This window comes from Osmerus eperlanus, chromosome 16 (assembly GCF_963692335.1).
Source record: "Osmerus eperlanus chromosome 16, fOsmEpe2.1, whole genome shotgun sequence".
NCBI lineage: Eukaryota > Metazoa > Chordata > Actinopteri > Osmeriformes > Osmeridae > Osmerus > Osmerus eperlanus.
The window spans coordinates 15,231,823-15,252,996 of record NC_085033.1 but is presented as its reverse complement, the minus strand read 5'-3'; the positions used below and the strand labels follow the sequence as shown (position 1 = coordinate 15,252,996).

At 51.1% G+C, this 21,174-nt stretch overlaps 2 protein-coding genes across 2 annotated transcripts in view; one reads left to right on the top strand and one right to left on the bottom strand.

Annotated features, from left to right (window-relative positions):
- dpydb (dihydropyrimidine dehydrogenase b) overlaps positions 1 to 6,426 on the top strand; it is a 12,538-nt gene extending 6,112 nt beyond the window's left edge. Inside the window, exons 10-23 of the mRNA XM_062482039.1 lie at positions 35 to 204; positions 621 to 831; positions 1,058 to 1,242; positions 1,722 to 1,937; positions 2,565 to 2,729; positions 2,897 to 2,965; positions 3,688 to 3,771; positions 4,022 to 4,142; positions 4,710 to 4,829; positions 5,003 to 5,145; positions 5,274 to 5,453; positions 5,554 to 5,703; positions 5,820 to 5,960; positions 6,203 to 6,426. Coding sequence (XP_062338023.1) covers positions 35 to 204; positions 621 to 831; positions 1,058 to 1,242; positions 1,722 to 1,937; positions 2,565 to 2,729; positions 2,897 to 2,965; positions 3,688 to 3,771; positions 4,022 to 4,142; positions 4,710 to 4,829; positions 5,003 to 5,145; positions 5,274 to 5,453; positions 5,554 to 5,703; positions 5,820 to 5,960; positions 6,203 to 6,373 — 2,126 coding nt within the window. The 3' untranslated portion in view covers positions 6,374 to 6,426. The remainder of the gene's footprint in view (positions 1 to 34; positions 205 to 620; positions 832 to 1,057; positions 1,243 to 1,721; positions 1,938 to 2,564; positions 2,730 to 2,896; positions 2,966 to 3,687; positions 3,772 to 4,021; positions 4,143 to 4,709; positions 4,830 to 5,002; positions 5,146 to 5,273; positions 5,454 to 5,553; positions 5,704 to 5,819; positions 5,961 to 6,202) is intronic.
- Positions 6,427 to 7,819: 1,393 nt separating this feature from the next.
- ptbp2b (polypyrimidine tract binding protein 2b) lies at positions 7,820 to 20,724 on the bottom strand. The gene is made up of 14 exons (XM_062481044.1): positions 20,602 to 20,724; positions 19,855 to 19,876; positions 19,700 to 19,751; positions 19,071 to 19,387; positions 18,748 to 18,909; positions 18,231 to 18,341; positions 17,534 to 17,729; positions 17,180 to 17,257; positions 16,398 to 16,513; positions 12,152 to 12,185; positions 11,057 to 11,149; positions 10,671 to 10,887; positions 9,902 to 9,979; positions 7,820 to 9,351 (listed from the first exon to the last, which is right to left on the bottom strand). Exons 1-14 carry the CDS (start codon positions 20,607 to 20,609, stop codon positions 9,222 to 9,224), a joined length of 1,614 nt encoding a protein of 537 aa, XP_062337028.1. The 5' UTR covers positions 20,610 to 20,724; the 3' UTR covers positions 7,820 to 9,221.
- Between the last annotated feature and the right edge of the window lie 450 nt (positions 20,725 to 21,174).

Here is a 21,174-nt window from a genome sequence, read left to right as displayed (position 1 = left end):
CTCTCTCTCTCCATCCCTTGGTCTCCCCCCCCAGGGATGTGTAGTTGCCGTGGCTCCCTGCCTGAGTTGAGGGGCGTGGTCATCGTGCTGGGGGCGGGAGACACAGCGTTTGACTGCGCTACGTCGGCGCTGCGCTGTGGAGCCAGGAGGGTGTTTGTGGTGTTCAGGAAGGGCTTCACCAACATCAGAGCTGTCCCAGAGGAGGTAGGCTCACCTGGGCTCACCTGGAGAGGAGAGAGAGGAAAGAGAAAGATAGAGAGAGAAAAGACAGAGAAGAGAAGAGAGAGAAGGGAGGGAGAGAGATTAATTTCTGAGAAGTATCTAAGTGAAGTGGTTTTATTTTTAAGTCAAGTCGTTAAAACGCCGTTAGCTCAGCACGGCTGTCATGGCAACAAGGAAGATATTATTAAGACTTTGGTGAAGAAAGGAAAGTAACTTTGTATGTGTTCTAGAACACACACATATATACGCTCTGTTGCTTGTCTCAGTATTCATGACACAGTCCTCACCGAACCACCTCCGCTACTCCTCACACCGCTCACATCTGGGGGACCGAACCCAGGTCTCCCAGACATCCGGGGCGCTGAGCGATGATGCGTTTCCTGTTCCTGTCCCGTCAGATGGAGCTGGCCAAGGAGGAGAAGTGTGAGTTCCTGCCCTTCCTGTCTCCGCGTGAGGTCATCATGAAGGCGGGCCGCGTGGCCGGACTGCAGCTCTGCCGCACAGAGCTAACGGAGGCTGGTGATTGGCTGGAGGACGAGGAGCAGATCGTACGCCTCAAGGCCGATTACATCATCAGTGCCTTCGGGTCGATGCTGGACGACCCCCAGGGTGAGGGTCAAGGGTCATCCTCGTCACGTGGTCAAGGTCTCAAGCGTAGCCGTCCGGTGTTGTCTAGGCAACGCTGGGCAGTGTCGTGGTTTGTTGCCCTCCGTGTTATTCAAATGTAGGTTAATTGTGGGATGTTGTACCCAGAGGAGCCATCTATGTAATGATGATGATGGCTAATCTCTGACTATCTACAGTATAATCTGTAATCTGTCATCTGTGGCTGCAGTCCAGGCAGCGCTGGCTCCGGTGAAGCTGAACCGCTGGGGCACCCCGGAGCTGGACTCAGACACCATGCAGACCAGCGAGCCCTGGGTGTTCGCCGGCGGAGACATCGCTGGACTGGCCAACACCACCGTGGAGTCGGTCAACGACGGCAAGCAGGCCTCCTGGCACATCCACAAGTACCTGCAGGTGAGACCATACACACCTGTCACACAGTGACACAGCAGTGATGATGAGGAAGATGATGATGATGATGCTGATGATGGTGATGATGGTGCTGATGATGATGATGATGATGCTGATGATGCTGATGATGGTGATGATGGTGCTGATGGTGATGGTGATGATGATGATGATGATGATGATGATGATGATGGTGCTGATGATGATGATGCTGATGATGCTGATGATGATGCTGATGATGATGCTGATGGTGCTGATGATGATGATGCTGATGCTGATGATGCTGATGATGATGCTGATGGTGCTGATGCTGCTGATGATGCTGATGATGATGATGGTGCTGATGATGATGCTGATGGTGCTGATGCTGATGATGATGGTGCTGATGATGGTGCTGATGATGCTGATGATGGTGCTGATGATGATGGTGCTGATGGTGCTGATGCTGATGCTGATGCTGATGCTGATGCTGATGACCCTCCCAGTCGCTGCATGGCCAGACGGTGGACAGCACTCCCACCCTGCCTCTGTTCCACTGCTCCATCGACACGGTGGACATCAGCGTGGACCTCTGTGGCATCCGCTTCCCCAACCCCTTCGGCCTGGCCTCAGCCCCGCCCACCACCTCCACCGCCATGATCCGCAGGGCCTTCGAGCAGGGCTGGGGGTTCGCCCTCACCAAGACCTTCGGCCTGGACAAGGTACACACACACACACACACAGAGGAGGAGAGAGTGGGAGGAGAGAGTTGAGGAGATTAAATCATCTTATTTTTAATATCCTGCCCTACAGTTCTGATCCCAGCCTCTACGACACACACACAGACACAGACAGACACACACAGACACACACAGACAGACACACACAGCTGGATTTGGTCTGTCTCAGTCTAGATTTTAGAATCCTTCAGAATTCCAGAGTATCTTCTGGAACGTTGGGTTCTCGTTCTAACTGAGGAGAGGTGAAGCAGTCTGGGTCTGGAGAATGTGTGTGTCTGTGTGCGTGTGTCTGTGTGTGTGTGTCTGTGTGTGTGTAGCAGATCTATGCATGGCTGATGAAGGGACCACAGACAGAGTTCCCCTCAGGGCCCAATTAGCCTTCTGACTGATCTACCAGTGTGTGTGTGTATGTAAGTCTGTGAGTGAGTGTGTGTGTATGTTTGTGAGTGTGTGTGTGTATGTATGTGTGTGTGTTGTCCAGCTGTAGAAGTTTGAGTGTCTGAGATGGTAGACGGCAACAAACTAAATCAACTTTCATCTTGCTCTCCATGCTGTGTGTGTGTGCGTGTGTGTGTGCGTGTGTGCGTGTGTGCGTGTGTGCGTGTGCAGGACCTGGTGACTAACGTGTCTCCTCGTATCGTGCGTGGCACCACGTCAGGGCACGTGTTCGGCCCCGGCCAGGGATCCTTCCTCAACATCGAGCTGATCAGTGAGAAGACTGCAGCCTACTGGTGCCAGGGTGTGACCGAGCTAAAGGCTGACTTCCCCAATAACGTGAGGAACATGCGTGTGTGTCAGTGTGTGCGTGTTTGTCTGTGTGTGTATGAGAGAAAGTGGAATTTAATTCGTTTTTTATCTGTTTTCTCTTATTTCTCTCTTATTTTCTCCTTTCTCTCTCTCTCTGTTCCTCTAATCTTTCTTGCACTCCCTCCCTCCCTCAGGTTATCATCTCCAGTATCATGTGCAGCTATAACAAAAGTGACTGGACAGTGCTGGCTAAGATGGCTGAGGTTAGTCTGAACCCCTCCCATCACTTCCCCTTCTGTCTATCACCTGTATTGGCTTACTGTGTGAGTGTGCGTGTGTGTATCTGTGTGTGTGTGTGTATGTATGTGTGTGTTTGTGTGTGTGTGTATGTATGTGTGTGTGTGTGTGTGTGTGTGTGTATGTATGTGTGTGTGTGTGTTTGTGTGTGTGTATGTATCTGTGTGTGTGTGTGTGTGTATGTATCTGTGTGTGTATGTATCTGTGTGTGTGTGTATGTATGTGTGTGTGTGTATCTGTGTGTGTGTGTATGTATCTGTGTGTGTATGTATCTGTGTGTGTGTGTATGTATGTGTGTGTGTGTATCTGTGTGTGTGTGTATGTATCTGTGTGTGTGTATCTGTATGTGTGTGTGTGTATCTGTGTGTGTGTGTATGTATCTGTGTGTGTGTATCTGTGTGTGTGTGTATGTATCTGTGTGTGTGTATCTGTGTGTGTGTGTGTGTATCTGTGTGTGTGTGTGTGTGTGTATCTGTGTGTGTATGTGTGTGTGTGTGTGTATGTATCTGTGTGTGTGTGTATGTATCTGTGTGTGTGTATCTGTGTGTGTGTGTGTGAATCTGTGTGTGTGTGTGTGTGTGTGTGTGTATCTGTGTGTGTATGTGTGTGTGTGTGTGTGTGTGTGTGTATCTGTGTGTGTGTGTGTGTATCTGTGTGTATCTGTGTGTGTGTATCTGTGTGTGTGTAGGCATCAGGAGCAGATGCGTTGGAGCTAAACCTGTCCTGTCCTCACGGGATGGGAGAGAAAGGCATGGGACTGGCCTGTGGACAGGTAACACACACACATATACACACACACACGTATACACACACACATACCTCTACCACACACAAAACAAACCCCTCCCTTTCACCCCCCTCTCCACCTCTCCCCCATCCTCTCTTCTCCTCCTCTCCTCCCCCCCTCTCCTCTCCTCCTCTCCCCCTCCTCTCCCCCCTCCTCTCTTCTCCTCCTCTCCCCGCCCCCCTCTCTTCCTCCTCTCCTCTCCCCCTCTCCTCCCTCCTCCCCCCCCCCCCTTCAGGACACAGAGCTGGTGAGAAACATCTGCCGCTGGGTACGGCAGGCCACCACTATCCCCTTTTTCGCCAAGCTCACGCCCAACGTCACCAACATAGTGGACATCGCCAAGGCTGCACACGAAGGTAGCTACTTCCTGTCTCCTACTTTCTGTACCCTACTTCCTGTACCCTACTTCCTGTTTCCTACTTCCTGTTTCCTACATCCTGTTTCTTACTTCATGTCCTTTTCTTCCTGTTTTCTACTTTCTGTTTCTTCCTTCTTGCATCCTACTTCCTGTCTCCTTCTTTGAAGGGCCCTGTCTTCTTCCTCCTCTGAGGAATCTTTCTATTTACCTTTGGGATGAAGATGATGTTGTTGATGATGGTGATGAAGGTGCTGTTGATGATGATGGTGATGGTGGTGATGATGGTGTCTGCAGGCTGACGGGGTCACAGCCACTAACACGGTGTCGGGGATGATGTTGTTGATGATGATGATGGTGGTGATGATGATGATGATGGTGTCTGCAGGCGGGGCTGACGGGGTCACAGCCACTAACACAGTGTCGGGGATGATGTTGTTGATGATGATGATGGTGGTGATGATGATGGTGTCTGCAGGCAGGGCTGACGGGGTCACAGCCACTAACACAGTGTCGGGGATGATGTTGTTGATGATGATGATGGTGGTGATGATGATGGTGTCTGCAGGCGGGGCTGACGGGGTCACAGCCACTAACACGGTGTCGGGGATGATGGGGCTGAAGGCCGACGGCTCTCCCTGGCCCGGCGTCGGCAAGGGCAAACGCACCACCTACGGAGGAGTGTCTGGTACACACTACACATACTGTACACACACACACTACACATACTGTACACACACACACACTGTACAAACACACACTACACACTCACATACTGTACACACCCACACTACAGACACACACACAACACAGACTATAGACACAGACCCTCCCCCTACAGTAATCCCTGTGGTCTCCTAGGTAACGCTATCCGTCCCATTGCTCTGCGGGCGGTGTCGGCCATCGGCCGGGCCCTGCCAGGGTTCCCCATCCTGGCCACCGGGGGCATCGACTCTGCTGAGGCCGGCCTGCAGTTCCTCCACGCTGGGGCCTCCGTACTGCAGGTAGGAGGGAGGGAGGGAGGGAGGGAGGGAGGGAGGGAGGGAGGGAGGGAGGGAGGGAGGGAGGGAGGGAGGGAGAAGGGAGAGAGTGTGTGTGTTTGTGTAACTGTGTGTGTGTGTTCCCTCCCCAGGTGTGCAGCGCGGTGCAGAACCAGGACTTCACCCTGATCGAGGACTACTGCCTGGGGCTGAAGGCTCTGCTGTACCTGAAGAGCCTGGAGGAGCTGCAGGGCTGGGACGGCCAGTCTCCGCCCACACTCAGGCACCAGAAGGGGAAACCTGTCCCCCGCGTGGAGGAGCTGGTGGGGAAGGTACGACTGTCTCTCTCTCTATCTCTCTCTCACTCACACACACACACACACATGAAGTAACAACTCTTCAACCTCTTCCTGTGACCTGTGACCCCTGCAGAGCCTGCCCAGTTTCGGGCCCTACCTGCAGGAGCGCACCGACGCCCTGGCAGAGTACAAGAAGAGACTGAGAGACGCCAACGACAACATCGTCACGGAAACCAACGCTGCCCGCGTCAACATCCCCAAGAAACCCGTACCTTCTGTCAAGGTGCCCGTCCGTCTGTCTGCCTGTTGTCTGTCTGTCTGCTGTCTGTCTGCTGTCTGTCTGCTGTCTGTCTGCTGCCTGTCCATTTAAAACATGAAAGTATTTGTGTGTGTGTGCAGGATGTGATCGCCAGGGCTCTGAAGCATATCGGGGCGTACCAGGAGCTGGATAACAAGGAGCAGGTGGTGGCCCTCATAGACGAGGAGATGTGCATCAACTGTGGCAAATGTTACATGACCTGCAACGACTCTGGATACCAGGTACAGCTGCACTCTCCCTCTATCTCTCTCTATCCCTCTCTCTTCCTCGCCCTCTATCTCTCTCTATCCCTCTCTCTTCCTCTCTCTTCCCCTCTCTCACTCTTCCTCTCACCATGGTTCTGTCGTTCTTTTCTATCTCTCCCTTTTCACTCTCGATATCTCTACATCTCTAGACATGTCAAATCCTCTCTCCTCCTCTGGGTTACAGTCTTAATGTTTCTGTGTGTGTGTGTGTGGTCCAGGCCATCACGTTCGATCCAGAGACCCACTTCCCCGTGGTCATGGACACCTGCACCGGCTGCACACTCTGCTACTCTGTGTGCCCCATCATCGACTGCATCCAGATGGTCACCAGGACCACCCCCTACACCCCCAAGAGAGGCCTGCCGCAGGCGGTCCACCCTGTTTGCTAGGGGAGAGGGGAGTGGTGAGGGAGAGGAGGGGTGAGGGAGAGAGGGTTGAGGGAAAAGAGGGAGGAGGAGGAGATGGGAGAATGGAGAAGGGAGGAGGAGGGGTGAGGGAGATGAGAGAGGGGTGAGGGAGGAGGATGGGAGAGTGAAAGGAAAAGGGATAGAGAAAGAAAGAGTGAGAACCGTCTGTGCCCTGAAGAAGACCCTCTTTAGTTTCACCACCTAGAATAAAAACCTTCTTCCTGACCTCCCGGCAGAGCCAATACTGCTCTGTTCAGCAGCATTCAGATGATTCCCAAACATCACCCTGTCCAGAGGGGACAGATAATGAATACTTCAGGGTGATGGATGAGAGGGTTATGGATGGTTCAGGGTGATGGATGAGAGGGTGAGGGGGCCTTCAGGCCTTACACTGTCTCTTTAAAGGCTTCTTTAAGCACAGCTGTTCAGAGAAATGTCATGATAATCGTTTAAATATCTCCAATAAACTAATTTCAGTTGCTTGTTGATTTTAGACTGATTGTATATAATAGTAATTTATTGTAGTTCATATTTGTAATGTAATGTTTACTTATTGAATTGCCTGATCAGTAGTTTAACCCCCTCAACATTTGATTGCTTCATAATTCATGAACAGATCAGTTTCAGCAACATGAACAAAATGTGCTCCTGATTTGAATAAAACGTTTAAATGTTCATAGTGTCCCCATTTGATCCTTGTGAAATCTGTTTTAAAAATTATAAAACGTCAGAAAAAATGAAATAAGTATTTAAATGTAGGGATGTGGTAATGTTCTAGTGTTTGTAATGGGTAATTGTTCTAGAATTCTTAGAATGCCATGATGCATTTTGGTAGCAAGACAAGCTCCCAGGTGATACTATGGTAATTGTGTGTGTGCACGCGTGTCACACACAGGCAGGTGTGTGTGTGCGAGTGTCAAAGGAAGGTGTCGATGGAGTCAGGAGACATCCCTCCCCAGGTCAACCCTCTGAGATGCAGGTCAAAGGTCACAGCTGTTCCAGAACGCTCCGGTGATTAACCCTCATCAATGATTCACTCACCTGTCCTCCAAGGCTTCCTCATGTCAAGATGGCATCCAGGACGACACACCAACCTTCACTTCTGGATGTGACTTGTTACAGCTGTGCAGCTGGAGTAGGAACACAATTGGCCTCTAATCAAGCGCACCCCTGGTTATATTGGTGGAGTGACACCAGGTCAGAGCTGAACTGAATGACTGCTGTTTACGGAGGAATGGTTATTGATGAGAAAACTGAGGCAGTAGCAAGAAGCAGTAGCGAGAGGCAGGAGGGAGAGGCAGGAGGGAGAGGAGAAAGCAAGATTAGAGAGACAGAAGGTGAGCAGAACAGAAGTTTATTAGAAGCATGCTACTACAGAGAGCTCCTGTACGGTACACACACGCACGAACCAGCACGCCCATCATGAACTCAGTGTGTAGAAAAGGGACGTTTAATTGAGCCACACTGAGCAGGAGCACAACCCATATGCAGAAACTGAAACTCAAATAGAACATCATCCCAACACAGTCCAATCAAAACAAAATCAAAAAAATTTAAATTATTTTTTCTCAAACGTGGCAACAACTTTTAACTGAAGATGCATAAAAAATGTGCACAATTCTTTTTTCTTTTTCCTTTCCTTTTGTAAAACATCAACATCACAGAAGATTGTTCACCTCATGATGTGACTTCCTTCTCACAGGACTTGATATTGAAACATGTTTTAACAGAACAGACAAGGAGTGTGTTTAATACCCACAGCAGTAAAGTACGATGAAAGGCACATCAACTTTGGTCCCAAGAAGAATCAGTTTCTCTTCTACAATCACAAAAACACCATCACCATCATCAGCGTCACATGCTGTACGTATCAGTTCATCTTCATGTTTGATGCATGCAATAGAAACGAGGAGAGGGGGGATGTCTGGCCCTCTTGACCAACGTATCCATGACAACCCCAAGATGTTCTGGGGGAGGGGGAGTTAAAACGACTTCCTGGTACTGGTCAAAACATCAAAAGCCCCCAAAAATTCTACATGAGCTTAAACTGTGTGTGTGTGTCTACGAGTTCTCAACTATACGCAAAGAAACTTGAAACCAAAACGAGGGGGGGGGGGGTTCTGTACAAAATAGAAGATAACTGGGGGGGAAACAACAATCAGGATGTGCCTAACCCTGTATCTCTGGGGAGAAAAATGCAAGGGGAGTGTTGATAATATTTTTCAGAGTAAGGCACATGTTTGCTGATTAAATCTAATCAAAAGAAAGAGCCTCCTCTCGCATATGAACACAGAGGGGGCGGAGCCTGTCTAGAACAAACAGGAGGGGGCGGAGCCTGTCTAGAACAAACAGGAGGGGGCGGAGCCTGTCTAGAACACAGGAGGGGGCGGAGCCTGTCTAGACCACACAGGAGGGGGCGGAGCCTGTCTAGACCACACAGGAGGGGGCGGAGCCTGTCTAGACCACACAGGAGGGGGCGGAGCCTGTCTAGACCACACAGGAGGGGGCGGAGCCTGTCTAGAACACACAGATGGGGACGGGGTCTTGGGTATTAGAGGCTGTCATAAGATGACAGACTTGGTAAATTCCTTCTTCATATCCTAATCGGAGCTTTAATATCAATACACTACACTAACAATAACAACAATAGTCAAATTATCAATCGTCTAAAAAAGGAACGACTGGATGCCCTGGTTTCTCCTAGCATATGGGACTCTCCGCGGTTTCCATGGAGACGGTGACTACTACGGGTGAGGCCAATCCAAGTGGGCGTGGCTGTGGGACAAGGGGCGGGGCTAGGCGAGGAGTCTGTTGTGTGGCTCCTCCTCATCTAGATGGTGGACTTGGAGAAGGAGACCTTGAGGTGGTGGTTGGATCCCATGTCGTAGTTGTGGAGATCGATAAGCCCCTGGATGGCCTCCTCCACTGTGCTCATCTGAAGGAGCGCCATCTTGTGGTCCCTGAGGGGAACAGCAGCGAGGATTACCTACCACTGAGGTAGTAGAGGATTACCTACCACTGAGGTAGTAGAAGGATCTATCTGAAATGTGTTTTTACTACTAAAGCCAGCTGTAAATTTGGAGGAAGTTTATGAGTATGTCAACTTGGTGTTATTTTATCATGAGTAATGTGTAAAGTTAGCGAGTGTCCTGTAAAGTTAGCGAGTGTCCTGTAAAGTTAACGAGCGTCCTGTAAAGTTAGCGAGCGTCCTGTAAAGTTAGCGAGCGGTCTGTATAGTTAGCGAGTTTCCTGTAAAGTTAGCGAATGTCCTGTAAGGTTAGCAAGTTTCCTGTAAGGTTAGCAAGTTTCCTGTAAAGTTAGCAAGTTTCCTGTAAGGTTAGCAAGTTTCCTGTAAAGTTAGCAAGTTTCCTGTAAGGTTAGCAAGTTTCCTGTAAAGTTAGCGAGTGGTTTGTAAAGTCAGCGAGTTTCCTGTAAAGTTAGCTAGTGGTCTTTAAAGTCAGCGAGTTTAAGCTAGTGATCTACTCCATGGGTGTGATGGGCTGTACGTACTGGAAGAACTTGAAGGCCTTCACCGTGCCTCCAGCGTTGGAGAACAGCAGGCTGATGTCTTCTTCTGTTACGTCCTCCCTGAAGAACACACCACCAGGGAAAACACACCACGAGTCAGAACACACCACCAGGGAGAACACACCACGGAGAACACACCACCAGGGAGAACACACCACCAGGGAGAACACACCACCAGGGAAAACACACCACGAGTCAGAACACACCACCAGGGAGAACACACCACGGAGAACACACCACCAGGGAGAACACACCACCAGGGAGAACACACCACCAGGGAAAACACACCACGAGTCAGAACACACCACCAGGGAGAACACACCACCAGGGAGAACACACCACGAGTCAGAACACACCACCAGGGAGAACACACCACCAGGGAGAACACACCACCAGGGAGAACACACCACCAGGGAGAACACACCACCAGGGAGAACACACCACCAGGGAGAACACACCACCAGGGAGAACACACCACCAGGGAGAACACACCACCAGGGAGAACACACCACCAGGGAGAACACACCACCAGGGAGAACACACCACCAGGGAGAACACACCACCAGGGAGAACACACCACCAGGGAGAACACACCACCAGGGAGAACACACCACCAGGGAACAGCTCCAGCTACATCAGTCTACCATCACACGAACGTGCGCAGGGCTGAGAGGGACCTACAGGATGTTGAACGTGCGCAGGGCTGAGGGACCTACAGGATGTTGAACGTGCGCAGGGCTGAGGGACCTACGGGATGTTGGAGAGGTGGAGCGTTGAGGAGGGGGGGAAGATGTTCTGGAAGTTCTTGGAGCCGGGCTTCTTGAAGCGGTGCAGGGGGGAGTTGCTGAAGTCCTTGGTGAGGCCCTGGTCGTCCAGCCCGTCCCGGGGGAGAGCCACCGTCTGGTGCTTGGACAGCGTCACACGGATGATTTTACCGTACATCTTCTGACCGTTCAGGTGGCTCATAGCTGGGGGAAGAGGGGAAAGGGAGGGGAGAACGAGGAGAGGAAAGAGGAGAAGAAAGAAGAGAGGGGGTTGGGGAAGAGAGGAGTTAATGAGTAGAGGATGAAAATGTTTCCTTAATTTTGCAGATAATCAAGGCGGGCTCAGGGATTGGTCAGAGCTGCTGTCACTCACCCAGCTGGGCCTGATTCCCATCAGCTAACTGGATGAGAGCGCTGTCCTTCTTGTTGTAGAGGATCTTCACGCGCTGCACGTCACCGTACACCCCTGAGACATAACGACAGGTAGACCCAGCGGGGGAGATGAAGAGGAGGAGAGATAAGGGAGAGAGAGGAGGAGAAGAGAGACCAGTGAGAGAATGCAGAGGGGAGATTAGGGAGAGAACGGAGGATACACCAGATGAGATGGTGTGAATAGATCAGAAGTGCAGAGAGATGGAGAAAAAGGATGGAGGAGAGGAGAGATGGAGGACAGATGGAGGAGAGGAGAGATGAAGGAGAGTGGACGGTGTAAAGTCAACGTTAGTGCTTCAGAGAAGGTAGTTTAAAATGAAACGTGAAAAAAAATATGGAGCAATAATCCATAGTAATTTTAACCAATGACTGAAGGGCCTTGAAACAGACTTAAATACGGAGAGAGAACAGAGGGAACAAGCCGAGCAGCCCTCCAGAACAAACACGATGAGATGGACGACAACCACAACACAGTCAGGTCTGGACGCCATGTGAGAGCTCATGCTTAACGCCACCTAGAGACTGGAGGCCTCAGGACACGATGTATCAAGAGACAAACTAACGCTACATGTCTGTCTCTCGTGAGGCGTGTGTGTGTGATGAAGGACTATGTATGTGTAAGTGCATGTCTATCTACCTGTGTGTGTGTGTCTGTGTGAGTGTACATGGAGATGGTTAAAATGTGAGCCCACTCTCTCTGTGAGACACTAAACATGGAGACACAAAAAAAAAAACATGGATAACCCGAAAGGAAAAAACTTAAATGAACTCAAACTCAACTAAAGAGCGAGGGAGCTGACGAATACATACCAAAGAGAGAGAGAAATAGAGAGAGAGAGAGAGAGGGGAAGAGAGAGAGAGAGAGAGAGAGAGAGAGAGGGGAAGAGAGAGAGAGAGAGAGAGAGGGGAAGAGAGAGAGAGAGAGAGAGGGGAAGAGAGAGAGAGAGAGAGAGAGAGAGAGAGAGAGAGAGAGAGAGAGAGAGAGAGAGTGAGAGAGAGTGAGAGAGAGAGAGAGAGTGTGCTAACGATCACATACCAAAGAGAGTAAAGAGACTGTGGGGCGTGATCATCTTTAGAGAGAGCAAGCAGCGGAGGACAGGAAGAGAGGTAGAAGAGTCGGAGGCAGAGAACGGAGATGGACAGATCATCCATAACGAAGGAGCGTGGTTTCCCGTTGAATGGTGGTGGTGGAAGCATGGGGAGTCAGGGGCAGTTAGGGAGGGGAGGTTTGTCCGAGGGGGAACATTAAGGTCCAGCCACAGAGCGTAAACAGGTGGGAGGGGAGGAGGGGAGGGGCACACGGATGAAGACAGGAAGCAGTAAGGGGAAGTGGGAGGGAAGCAATGCGGGGTAAATAAAAAAAATGATTGGGTTGGTGGAGGGAGACAGGGGAGGGGAGGAGGGATGGAGGGGAGGACAAAAATAAAAATACAGGTCAGTACATTGGAAATGCAGGAGTTTGGTCAGATAAATGGCTGGATTTGATTGGTTGACAGATCCTAATAGTCCCAATGTCATCACCAGAGACCACGAGGGGAGACAGCAGACCTGAGACTACCCTAGCCAGGGGGAGGAGGGAGCAGGGGGGGGGGGAGATAGTGAGGGAGAGAGCAGGGGAGGGGGAGGGTTAGGAGGGAGAGCAGGAGAGGGAGGTAGAGGAGGGGTAGAAGCAGGGAGCAGGGGAGGGGGGGAGGGTTAGGAGGGAGAGCAGGAGAGGGAGGTAGAGGAGGGGTAGAAGCAGGGAGCAGGGGAGGGGGGAGCAGGCGTGCCATAGACTCATCCAGGTTAGTCATGGGACTCCTGGTTCAGAGCCTCTTCCATTCCTCCCTTCTGCCCCCCTGAGAGCTTCCTGATCTGAGCCTGGCTGGAGGGTGTCTGGGGGCACCAGCTGGGATGCCCCTCCCCCCAGCCAGGTGTGTCAGACCAGGAGAGGAGGAGGAACAGGAGGAGCAGCAGGAGAATCTGAACCAGGGAGAGCTGGAGGACTGGGATATGAGATGCAGGGTTATCACAGGTCTCGCTGGCCTTCAGGGCTTCTGAGGAAGAGGAGGAGGAAGGAGAGGAGGAGGAAGAGGGGAAGGAGGAGGAAGAGGGGAAGGAGGAGGAAGAGGGAAAGGAGGAGGAAGAGGGGAGGGAGGAGGGTAAGGAGGAGGAAGAGGAGGGGAAGGAGGAGGAAGAGGAGGGGAAGGAGGAGGAAGAGGAGGGGAAGGAGGAGAATGACAGTAGAAGAGGGAACATGCATGTAAAGACATGAAAACCAGCATGTGTAGTTCTGGCTACAGGGCCGGTCATGTGACCACCAGCCCTCTACCAGAGCCAGGGAAGACATGACTGCCGGACACTACTGCTCTGGAGAAACAGATGATATAGTATAGATATAGCAGATACAGAAGATACAGATAGATATAGCAGATACAGATAGATATAGTAGTACAGATGCAAGAATAGCAGGTACAGATAGATATAGCTATAGCAGATACAGAAAGATATAGTATAGATATAGATTTAGCAGATACAAGATATAGTATAGATTTCAGTGTTTCCCACAGATAAGAAAGCAATTTGTGGCGGGGGGGGGGGTTCGTTACACAGAACTTTTTTATTTATTAAATATGTATCATGTTGGATGCTAGCCTCCTCTCCTACTCTGTCTTCAATGCCTAACAAATCTAGTATGTCTTTCTCTCCCTGGCCCTGTCTTTCTGCTTGAGCAGCACTGGTTGAAGCCTGAAAATATTGTAAACAATTTCTGCATATATGCAGGTAGCAACGCTAGTGCTAAATAACTATTTAGCTGGTCGGCTTCATGACGCTGGGTAAATAGGGCTCGTGAGAATGCTCACCAAAAGAACGAAGGGGATCCACTTGTCTAGCAGATTAAGACATGTTCGTAGGTACCTAGCGAAAAGTTACCTAAACTTTCTAGACTTTTAGCTACAGTACTAATGCTGAGGGCTCGCTGATATCACAGTGTCGTTGCTAACATGTGCTGACGTTGTGACTGTGTGTGTATGTGAGAGAGACGCGTGAGTGAGAGAGACGGAGGGAGAGCAGGGAAAGAAATGCAGCTGAACGAATACTCTATGTGTTTTAAATATCGTTAAAAAAAATTATAATAACGAAACGCAATATGTGGCGGCCGGTGTTGAATCTGTGACGCACCGCCACAAATTAGTCTATGTGTGGGAAACACTGGATTTAGCAGGTACAGATATGGTAGATTTAGCAGATACAGATAGATGTAGTATAGGTATAGATTTTGCAGATACAGATATAGTATAGATGTAGTATTAGCAGATACAAAAGATAGTAGCATAGATATATACAGAAAGATATTGTAAAGATGTCGGTAGACCAGATACAGATAGATATAGTGTAGACAGAAATCGTAAGGTTAAAGCAGATAGATATAGATCAAGGAGATCCAGGTTCAACAGAGATATAGCAGGTGTAGATAAAGGCCTGTGAGAGACATCAACAGGGTAAACAGCAGAGAGAAGAGCACCAGTAGAATCACTCAGTAGGAGAGCTTGGAGAGAGAAGATCCTGTTAGAGACTAGTACTCCACATAGGAGAGGGAGGGAGGGAGGAGAGGGAGGGAGGAGAGAGGGAGAGGGAGAGAGGGAGAGGGAGGGACAGAGAGAGAGGGAGAAAGAGGGAGAGAGAGAGAGAGAGAGAGTGAGAAAAGAGAGACAGTGATTATAATCATCATGAACAGAACACACTGAAGACAGGACTGGTCAGCCTGGAGACAGGAGAGGAGTAGAGTAAATCTACTGAGATTTGAAGTTACAGTTTCTCCTCCCTACAAACCAGCTACTTCTAAACCAAGAGACTGTCAGAGAAGAGGATCCTGCAGGAATGTGGATCAGCCTTGGTAGAGTCCTCTCACTGGCCCCAACTAGAAATCTATACACCTCTCTCTCTCCCCCTCCCCCACCCTCCTCCTCCTCTTCCTCCGGGATGAGTCACCAGGAGAGAGAGGAGGTCCCAGGGACAGGTTTGGAACGAGCCCTGGCTACAGGCTTGGTGATAATACCATCATGTGAGACCTACGCTGGCGATGTGAAGGAGGAGGAGGGAAGGAGTAAAAGGAGGGAGTAAAGAGGGAGGAGGGAGTAGAGGAGTGGAGGAGGGGGAGGGAGTAGAGGAGGAGGAGGGAGTAGAGGAGAGGAGGAGGGGGAGGGAGTAGAGGAAGAGGAGGAGGGGGAGGGAGTAGAGGAGAGGAGGAGGGAGTAGAGGAGAGGAGGAGGGGGAGGGAGTAGAGGAGGAGGGAGTAGAGGAGAGGAGGAGGGGGAGGGAGTAGAGGAGGAGGGGGAGGGAGTAGAGGAGGAGGGGGAGGGAGTAGAGGAGGAGGGGGAGGGAGTAGAGGAGGAGGAGGAGGGGGAGGGAGTAGAGGAGGAGGGGGAGGGAGTAGAGGAGGAGGAGGAGGGAGTATAGGAGAGGAGGAGGGGGAGGGAGTAGAGGAGGAGAGGGAGGGAGTAGAGGAGGAGGAGGGGGGAGTATAGGAGAGGAGGAGGGGGAGGGAGTAGAGGAGGAGAGGGAGGGAGTAGAGGAGGAGGAGGAGGGGGAGGGAGTAGAGGAGGAGGGGAGGGAGTAGAGGAGGGAGTAGAGGAGGAGGGGAGGGAGTAGAGGAGAGGAGGAGGGGGAGGGAGTAGAGGAGGAGAGGGAGGGAGTAGAGGAGGAGGAGGGGGGAGTATAGGAGAGGAGGAGGGGGAGGGAGTAGAGGAGGAGAGGGAGGGAGTTAGAGGAGGAGGAGGAGGGGGAGGGAGTAGAGGAGGAGGGGGGGAGGGAGTAGAGGAGGGAGTAGAGGAGGAGGGGGAGGAGTAGAGGAGAGGCGGGGGAAGGGAGGGAGTAGAGGAGGTTTCCGGGACAGGTCCGGGGTGGGCTGATACTGGGCTGATCTGGGCTGATACTGGGGTGATACTGGGCTGATACTGGGGTGATACTGGGCTGATACTGGGTGATACTGGGCTGATACTGGGCTGATACTGGGCTGATACTGGGCTGATACTGGGGTGATACTGGGCTGATACTGGGCTGATACTGGGCTGATACTGGGGTGATACTGGGCTGATACTGGGCTGATACTGGGCTGATACTGGGGTGATACTGGGCTGATACTGGGGTGATACTGGGGTGATACTGGGCTGATACTGGGCTGATACTGGGCTGATACTGGGCTGATACTGGGCTGATACTGGGCTGATACTGGGGTGATACTGGGCTGATACTGGGCTGATACTGGGCTGATACTGGGCTGATACTGGGCTGATACTGACCTCCTCGTTGAGGTTGCTGGCCAGCAGGACTCCGCTGACTCCAGAGTGTCCAGACAGAGCCACCCTGCCTGCAGCTGCTGCCGCTGCCGCCGCCGCACTCAGGGGACTGATGGTACCTGGGGGAGGGAGACATGGGGGAGGGGGGGAGGCATGGGGGAGGGAGACATGGGGGAGGGGGGAGACATGGGGGAGGGGGGGAGACATGGGGGAGGGGGGAGACATGGGGGAGGGGGGGAGACATGGGGGAGGGGGGAGACATGGGGGAGGGGGGAGACATGGGGGAGGGGGGAGACATGGGGGAGGGGGGGAGACATGGGGGAGGGGGGAGACATGGGAGAGGGGGGGAGACATGGGGGAGGGGGGGAGACATGGGGGAGGGGGGAGACATGGGAGAGGGGGGGTGGAGACATGGGGGAGGGGGGGATACATGGGGGAGGGGGGAGACATGGGGGAGGGGGGAGACATGGGGGAGGGGGGGATACATGGGGGAGGGGGGAGACATGGGGGAGGGGGGAGACATGGGGGAGGGGGGAGACATGGGGGAGGGGGGGGAGACATGGGGGAGGGGGGGGAGACATGGGGGAGGGGGGAGACAATAAATCATCATGAGTGTATTTCTAGGAAATCGTTTGAAGGGATCAACTGCTGAACGATTCTGATCTCTGATCTCAGGGTTTCACTGCCAGAACAGAGGCTCTTTCATGGCAGTTATCCAGAACACAGCTTTCTACAAATATGTTTCCCCCTGACACACAAACACACAGAGAGGAAACCATGGTTACCTCCGCCCTGGGAGAGAGAGAGAGAGGATCCGTAGGCTCCACCTCCAGAGTAGGGGCCCACCATGCCGGAGGGAGTACCTAGAGACAGCAGAGTGGTCAGAGGTTAGGGGTCAAGTTAAGAGATCAGACCTGGAAATATAGGAAGACACAGAGAGAAAAGGAGGAGAGGACCAAGGGAGAGAGACCTGAAAACACACAGGAGAGAGGGGAGAGAGACCTGAAAACACACAGGAGAGAGGGGAGAGAGACCTGAAAACATACAGGAGAGAGGGGAGAGAGACCTGAAAACATACAGGAGAGAGGAAGACAGAGAGAGGAAGACAGAGAGAGGAGAGAGGGGAGTGGTGTCCTGACCCAGCAGGGAGGAGGAGTCCTTGCTTAGGCCAGCCATGTTGGGGTCTACGGGGGGCTGGCCGTCTCCCGCGGGCAGCTCTGGACGCGTGTAGTCACGACTCTTATCGTTGTTGTACTTCACGTTCAGGTTGACCAGCTTAGAGAAGTCAATACGCAGCGTGCAGCAGGAGTTATAGATGTTCTGACCGTCTAGAGACTGGGAGGAGAGGGGGAGACAGAGGGTTAGGGAGACAGAGGGAGAGAGAGAAGGGGGGGGGTGTAAATGACCACAACAGATTGTTGGAGAAGGCTTAAGAAGTAAAACAGGCATCTCTGGTCCTCAACAGTAAATACTATCTTAACTTCATATAAGTTAACCAGCCAGTAACAGTCTGGTATGTATGTTAGTACCAGCCAGTAACAGTCTGGTGTGTGTATGTTAGTAGTAGGCAGTAACAGTCTGGTGTGTGTATGTTAGTAGTAGGCAGTAACAGTCTGGTATGTATGTTAGTAGTAGGCAGTAACAGTCTAGTGTGTATGTTAGTAGTAGGCAGTAACAGTCCGGTGTGTCTATGTTAGTAGTAGGCAGTAACAGTCTAGTGTGTATGTTAGTAGTAGGCAGTAACAGTCTGGTGTGTGTATGTTAGTAGTAGGCAGTAACAGTCTGGTGTGTGTATGTTAGTAGTAGGCAGTAACAGTCTGGTGTGTGTGTTAGTACCAGCTTGGCCTGCTGGGCGTTGACAGGCTCGCTGAACTGCAGCAGGGCCTGGAACTGGTTGTTCTTGGTGAAGGTGATGATCTTCATCACTGTGCCAAACTTGGAGAAGATCTGAACAGCAGGAGAGGAGGGGAGGAGGTAAAGAGAGGAGGGGAGGAGGTAAAGAGAGGAGGGGAGGAAGAGGAGGTAAAGAGAGGAGGGGAGGAGGTAAAGAGAGGAGGGGAGGAGGTAAAGAGAGGAGGAGGAGGAGGTAAAGAGAGGAGGAGGAGGAGGTAAAGAGAGGAGGGGAGGAGGTAACGAGAGGAGGGGAGGAGGAGGATGTAAAGAGAGGAGGGGAGGAGGTAAAGAGAGGAGGGGTGGAGGTTAAGAGAGGAGGGGAGGGGGTAAAGAGAGGAGATGGAGAGGTGGAGGAGAGAAGTGCACTTTAAGTTAAAAACATCCACCGAGTGTGGAGGTAGAACCATGACAGTCTAACTGATTAACTGTCTCACTGTCTGCCTGTCTGTCTGTGTCCTACCTGCTGCAGCACGTCCAGGGTGACGGGGTAGAACATGTTGTCTATGATTATCCTGAGGACAGGGCTGGGGGCGGGGGCCAGGCTGTCCAGGGCCCCGGGGTCAGAGCTAGGGGAGCCCCCCTCCTGCACCGCCGACACCGCCTGGAGCACCGCCTGGGCCCTCTGAGGGGGGCGGAGGAGGGGGGCAGAGGAGAGGGGGAGAGAGTGAGACTATGTGAAGAACCAGTCATCATACAGTAAGTTTTCTCTGGGGTTCAGACAGGTGTAACAGGTGTGTATGGACAGGTGGGACAGGTACAGTGGTGTATCCAGGTGCGTCTCACCTGGTTGAGGGCGCTGTCGGTCTTCAGCTCCTTGTGGTTGGAGAACTGGATGAACACGGGAACGTTCCGCACCTGAGGCGTGACGGCCGTGTAGTAGTTCACCATGGTAACGGCGGCCTCCTCGGTGCCCAGCTCCAGGAAGGCCTGGTTCTTCCCCTTCAGCATCAGGATGTTGGTGACCTTGCCGAAGGGCAGGCCCAGGGCGATGACCTCGGTCTCAGACACCTCGCTGGGGAGCTTGCGGATGTGGAGCACGCGGGAGGGGGGGCTCTCGGCACGCTCCTCCACCCTCAGCTTCTTGCTGTCGCCGCCGTTGGCTGGGCGGAGGGACACAGCCGTTAACGGGGAGGCGGGGAGAGAGGCACGTTGTGTGTGGTTGGGCAAGGCACCCTACTGGGATTCTAAATAGTTTGTTTGTCTGTCTGACTAGACTGTCTGTCTGTGTCTGTCTGTCCTTCAGTCTGTCTGTCTGTCCATCTACCTGTATATCCTCTACGTCACACTATATCCGATACATGTTGCCAATGATGTGAGTCATCATTTAGAAGGACAGAGACAGAGAAAGAGAGACAGAAAGAGAGAGAGACAGACAAAGAGAGACAGAGAGAAAAAGAGAGACAGAGACTGACCTGTAACAGAGTTGGGGCTGCTGCTGTAGAGGTTCAGTTCGTCTGAGCCTCTCTGAAAACAAACATCAGAAACAGAACATCACAGTCTGAACCCGTGGAGCGCCACTAAAGCTCAATACTGTGAATACTAACATCGACGGTCAAACGGCACTTACCTTAACGCCAACTGCCACATCACTGTGAAATACGAAGAAATAAACTGGTCAATAAGAGTACCACATGCTGCACAATGCAGATGAAAATAAAGAGCTAGCTAGCTAGCTAGCACACACACACATTATGTACCCCGGCCTTCGTCACGCCTTCCTATATCCGAGCTAGAAGCGGGCTAAAAACGAATCTACTGTAGCAGGAGCGACGGAATTAAAAGCATGTTCGTCTATTTAGTATAAGTAGAAAATTAAAAAAAAGGTAAGAACCACGCACATCAAGAATGTGCCAATGTGCTAACATTAGCTAGTTAGCTGATGATGGTCTAAATGAATGTACAGTAGCAGACAAAAGAACGAGACCCGCACAATCCTTAACAAAGCTTCGAACAGGCGCCCGCTAGCTGGCCAACTAGCTAGCTATGTACAAACAAATACCCAAATTCTGTGAATTGTATCTGCTGCACTCAATTAAATCATGAACAATTTCCTAAATCACTGCCAAGTTCAAAATTCGAGTGAGTTTGACAATAATTTCACCCATATAATTCAAATGCTGGCGTGACAACTCGCTAGCTAGACAGCTAGCTAGACATTGCTACAAGATGGGAGTCCTGGACTCCAGTTTGGGTCACACTCTGCTAGCTTGCTAGCTTCAGTTAGCCGGCAGATTAATCAGTTATTTTTAACACTTACCGACGCAGTTTAAGTATGTACACGCTATACATAGGTTAATGACACTAAAACACGTACCCGTCCATTTCCAGAGAGGTTATTTTTCACGATTTTGTTTTTCTTAATTCCTTTACCGTAACAGCACGAGACACCACTGAGTAAAATGGTCGCAGAAGCTGTCAGATCCAAACAGTGACGTAGACACCCGAAGTCGTTTCCGCTCGACGATTTGAATTTATTTCTGGTAAACTACGTTTACTGTTTACGTTTACAACGTACACTGAAAATGTAGCTACAAAATTAAGACAATTCAGAGCTTTTATGTGACAACATTTGTGTTTCTTATCGAAAGGGAGATTTAATCAGTTTGAACGTTTTTTTTTTCATTTTTGATGTGTTAATTTTACAAACGTTTCCAAAGCGTTCTAGAGATTTAACACCTGCGATTTCTCGATCCGCATTCAAATGCTCTACCACTGAGCTATTAGCCTACCAATTCCCTTTATTTATTTTTATAAATATGAATATGAATTTCCGTTCATCAACGGTATCTTTGTCATACAGTCATTTGATGAAGAGAGCAGTTACCCTCGTCAATTATTCTGTAGGCCTAGTATGCGTCATTAATAATGATTCTCAATCAAGAGGACA

Excerpts from the sequence above, each read along its gene's own strand:
- ptbp2b (XM_062481044.1), bottom strand. Across the intron at positions 11,150-12,151 it reads CAGTCTCTTTACTCTCTTTG|GGGTGTACGGTGACGTGCAG; the intron begins GTATGTGATCGT and ends GTTATGTCTCAG. Across the intron at positions 9,352-9,901 it reads AAGGCCTTCAAGTTCTTCCA|GGACCACAAGATGGCGCTCC; the intron begins GTACGTACAGCC and ends TGTTCCCCTCAG.